The sequence below is a fragment of the Phyllostomus discolor genome, chromosome 13 (assembly GCF_004126475.2).
Source record: "Phyllostomus discolor isolate MPI-MPIP mPhyDis1 chromosome 13, mPhyDis1.pri.v3, whole genome shotgun sequence".
Lineage (NCBI taxonomy): Eukaryota > Metazoa > Chordata > Mammalia > Chiroptera > Phyllostomidae > Phyllostomus > Phyllostomus discolor.
Window position 1 is genome coordinate 72,554,882 of NC_040915.2, and position 5,139 is coordinate 72,560,020.

The window sequence follows — 5,139 nt, forward strand, 5'->3', positions numbered from 1 at the left end:
TTCTCTATCGTGTTTGTCACTGTGTAACTTTTCATACAATTTCTCTCTCAGTTATACTTATTGCACATCTCTCCACTATAATTTAAATCCATTGGGAGTACAGATTTTGTCTGTTCTGTTCAGTGGTACATTGTAGGCATTCAAGCAATATTGGGGAAATAGATGAATAAATGATTAATTTCTGTTGACCTGCATGCATTAACACATTACTTGATGATGAACTTAGTTCATTTGCTCTACTACACAGGCATTGTTAAAATTATATTTATACTTTTCTTTGATTGTTTTTTACCAGAAGTTAGGTGCTAAGCCTCTTCTTAAGATTCACTTTGGGCCATGCATCAAAGGGGATTGTGACAATTTTCATCTTGTTGTTACCTGACATGGTTTCACACCTGGATTCATCCATCTCTGTGTATCAGTCAGCAATAAAACCTTCTGCCACCAACTCTCCTACCAATGTTCTCGATGTCCTCACCTTGGGCCATATCAGGTAAAACGCATCACATTGGTCATTCTTGCTCTCCTGTGACCCCAGCCTGTCTTCACTACCCTACTCTTCCAATATTTTTAAAAAGCAAACACCTCTTGTTAGAAAATACCATTTTTAATCCATGTTTTTTATATTACAATACTGTTTTTATTCTTAGCCAGCCTTCTTGAAAGTGTTCCTTATATTTATATTCTTCATGTCTTTATGTGTATATACTATTCTACCTTCATTATTTTGGCCTTTACCCCCCAATTTGTCATTCATGACCTGCTGCTACCAAATGCAACAGATACTTTTACTCCTTTTTTTTTTTATCCTCACCTGAGGACATGCTTATTGATTTTAAAGAGAGGAAGGGAGGGAAAGAGGGAGAGAAGCATCGATGTGAGAGAGAGGCACCAATCGGTTGCCTCTCGTATGCACCTTGACCGTGAACTTCTGGTTTACAGGAGGACACTCCAACCAGCTGAGCCACACTGACCAGGGTGATACTTTTACTTCTTCATCATGTTACTTGAAACATTTCCGCCTTTGTCTTTCACCTCATTTCCTGACACCATACTCTCCCGGTTTTTCTTTCCCTTGGTTATCCATCCTTGTTCTAATTTGTGGGTTGTCTCCTTTTGTTATTTTCCTGGTGATCTCAGCCACTTCTATGACTGTAATTATCATTAATATATTTGGTGATTCATTAAATGGTATTTCTAGCTCATATCTCTTTTCTAAGCTTCAAATAATAATTCAACTGACAACTTATAAATGAATGTTCCACGGGAACTTCCAATTTGATAAAGTCTGCCATTAACCTGCCCTTCTTCTGTTCCTTTTCTCATTGCATATTTGAACCACTCACTCAGGTTTATAGCCAGAGGCTTGATGTCACCTTTGGACTTACTTCTGTAACCCTCACTCCTCACATCATATTTCCTCAGTCTGGCTAATAGGTGTGAAAACTGATTCTCTTGAAATACTCGAGAGCACCTAACTAAAAGTTAAAATTTTTAATTTTTTTATCCTCACATGAGGATATGTTTAGTGATTTTAAAGAGGCAGAGGTGGGGAGAGTAAGATGGTGCCAGAGAGAGAGAGAGAAACATCAGTGTGACAGAGAGACATTGATCAGTTGCCTCTTGTATGTGCCCTGACTGGGGATGGAACCTGAAACCTAGGTATGTGCCCTGACTGGGAATCAAATCTGCAAACTTTTTGGTGTACAGGATAACATTCCAACCACCTGAGTCACCTAGCCAGGACAAAAACTTCTTAAATTTTACATGTCTCTTTACAAATAACGATCCTTTGCTATTATTTCATTTAGAGATGGAGACATTGAGGCTCAGATAAATTGTGATATGGTCTAACTCACCTGGAAAATAAACTGATTTAGCCAAGACTAGATTTGTAGGTCTCTGAATTTCCATTAGGTAAATTTTCATGTTTTTATGGTTTGGAGATACCATATAGTTTATGGATTAGATTTTTCTCAGACATAGGCAGAATTTCCTTTCAGCTTGGTATGATCATGGCTTGTCCTGTTGACACAGCCTTGGGTTTCTAATGTACCAGCATGACACTATATCCATGCAGAATGAAAGTTGAACATAAGGAATGTTATGTGACATATTGTACTAAATGCTAATGTGTTTTCCTTAGTATCAAGAATATGATTCTATCCATTGAGTCTCTCAACAGTTCTTTCACCTTGTCATTTCTCAAGCTATAAATGAAAAGATTCAGAAGAGGGGTCACTACTGTAATGAGGACAGCAGCTACCTTGTTAAAATCCAGTGAATAGTTCTGATTGGGTCTTACGTACACAAAGATGTTGCTCCCATAGGCAATGGAGACAACAGTGATGTGAGAAGGGCAGGTATAAAAAACTTTTTGATGGCCTTGGGCTGAGGGGATACGCAGGATGGTAGAAATGATGTAGGTATAGGACCCAGTAGTGAAGGCCAGGGAACTCAGGGTGACAAGGGCAGATAGGAGGAAGTCTATCTTCTCAATGAGGTGCATATCTATACAGGCCACTTGCAGAAGAGGGGCAATGTCACAGAAAAAAATGATTAATTTCTTTGTGACAGTAAGGTAGCCTTGTCACTACAATGGTTGGTGCCAGCACAGACAAGAAGGCCCCCACCCAGCAGCCTAGAACCAGCAGGAGGCAGGCCCTGCTGTTCATGATGATGGGGTAGCACAGGGGGTTACAGATAGCCACATAGCGGTCAAAGGACATCACTGCCAGCAGGATAAATTCCACTGTCCCCACGTAAAAACAGAAGTATGCTTGGGTGATGCAGCCAGCAGAAGATATGGTTTTCTTCTCTCCTAGGAGGCAGGCTAGCAGCTTTGGGGTAACAACAGTAGTATATAAAATATCCAGAAAGGACAGATTACTGGGGAAGAAGTACATTGGGGTTTGCAGGCGATTATCTGTCCATATTAGGGAAATGATAATGTTTCCTGTTGCAGTTAATGTGTAAGTGAACAGGAGAACTGCAAAGAGGAAGGCCCGAAGCTCCGGGAGCACTGGGAAAGACGTCAGGGTGAATTCGGTCACCGTGCTTTGGTTCTTCATGGCTGGTGCTACACAGTGGGCAGGGCCTCCCTTCAGAAACAAGACAGGGATAGTCAGCCTTGAAGGTGCTTTAGTAAATATCCGTTGGAAAGGTATTGTGGAGGGTGCCTGTTACTGGGAGATGACTCATGGGCTATAGTTGATCTGGAAGTTGTTTTTGTGCAACCTCAGGAAAGTAAAAGTGCCGTTGCCACATGACAATTTCTGTAAAATGAAAGGATAAGATTGGATTTAAAAACAACCTTTCATTTAATGAAGCTTCTCTTCTTTTCAGCTTGTCCAGCTTTATCTCCCCAGCTAAAAATTTGCTTAAGTACTGACTCATACTTTAATTAGAGCTTGCTGTTATTCTGAAGTTTACAATCCCTAAGAGGGAAACCCTTTTAAATACTTGCTTGCCTTTTCTATAATAAATTTTCTTTCTTTTTGGCAGTGCGTATTAGAGACCTGCCATGAGTAAGAGATAGAGATGGATTCCTTTTTGCCAATATTTGGTGATCTCCAGAGTTTCCCATTTCTGAAGTCTTTTCCCAGCATATATAGATCTGTGGAAATAAAGCAGGGGCATTCAAAAGGAACAATGTGCCATGGTTCCTACTAATCATGTCCATAGACACATCAAAAGGGAAAAATGAATGTTGGTTATTAGATTTCATCCTGTGTCTGAAACCTAATTCCCATATGTTCTGTGACACAATATATATGTCACACATCTGGCTGCTGATTATTTGAGAAGACATTAGATAATGTGATAAAGTCAGAGAGGTACACATTATACATAGGAAGGTAAAGCAGAGGATATTCAGCCTTCTTCACTTACTTGATCAATTGAAATTATAAAACTACATTAGGGTCATTCAGTTTGTCACTAATCCCAGTATCGGAGACAAGGTTCTTTTGCACAAATTTCCCCATTTCAAGTTAAAATGACCTATTCTTTAACTCTTACCTCAGTGTTCATCTAGATTCCACTTCGCTCCTTCTTTACAAATGAGTCATAACTGCTCCCCTCATTTTCCTTTTTCACCTCCCTTCCTACTCTCCTTCCAAGATAAAATAGTTGCCTTCCTATTTCATTTTTTATTTGTAGTTTATCCTACTACAAAAATACATTTCTCAGTGCAAAGAATGAGAAAATGCAAGTGCAAAAACAAGATTATAATCTGTAATTAAATATGTTGCAGATACAGTGGCAAGCTTTTATTGGATATATTCCTAGGCTGTTTCAAAGTTCAAATTATATACATATTCAGGGTGGGGCAGAAGTAGGTTTATAGTTATTCATACGGAAAATAATACAATTATAAATAGTAATACCAGAATAAAGTCTCTGTTTTGCATATTCACAACTGTAAACCTCCTTTCGTTCCACCCTGTACATATGAAGTCATGCTAACATTGCTCTGTAACTTCTCTCATTTTTCTTTTTTTTACTGAAAATATCATCTTTTCATGTCAATTAATAAAAATACATACACTCATTTTTTTAAAAAACAGCTTTTCAAGGTATAATTAATACACAAAGAGCTGCACATATTTCATATGTACAAGGTGATGAGTTTGGGCACATGCAAACACCATGATACCACCACAATCAAGGTAACAGACAAATCACATGTCTCCCAGTGTTTCCTTCACAGTCATTTTTAAGGGTCTGTCCTGTTTCTATGGATGAAGCCATGCTATATTTAGCCACTTGGGTTGTTTTGTAATTTAAATCATCAGCATTTCTTGCTTGTGGAGATAATGATCAAATAAAAATTCTTACTCATACATCTTTGTTCAGTTGTCTTATTAATTCCTTAGAATACTCTTATTTTCCTGTAGGATATTTGTTTTCACTATTTACTTTGTAATATAAAAATCCAGAAAAAGATTCAGTCTTATAACATTAGAATTTACCTTACTATAATGGTTGATCATGTTAAATCATTTATAGATAGCTATCATGTTTCCCTGCCCGCCCCCTCCAGAGGTAATTCTTCTACATCACACTGAAAGCTGGGTAGCTTGTGCCTTTAACCAGATTAAGCTTCTGTGCTTACAAAAAAAAATCTCCTTTTATGTT

The 5,139-nt window shown here is 38.1% G+C and overlaps 1 protein-coding gene across 1 annotated transcript; it reads right to left on the reverse strand.

Annotated features, from left to right (window-relative positions):
• Positions 1 to 1,642: 1,642 nt before the first annotated feature.
• LOC114510240 (olfactory receptor 6M1-like) lies at positions 1,643 to 4,192 on the reverse strand. The gene is given in 2 exon segments (XM_028528900.2): positions 1,643 to 2,554; positions 2,556 to 4,192. Coding segments are annotated over 2 exon segments (942 nt in total). The 5' UTR covers positions 3,072 to 4,192; the 3' UTR covers positions 1,643 to 2,128.
• Between the last annotated feature and the right edge of the window lie 947 nt (positions 4,193 to 5,139).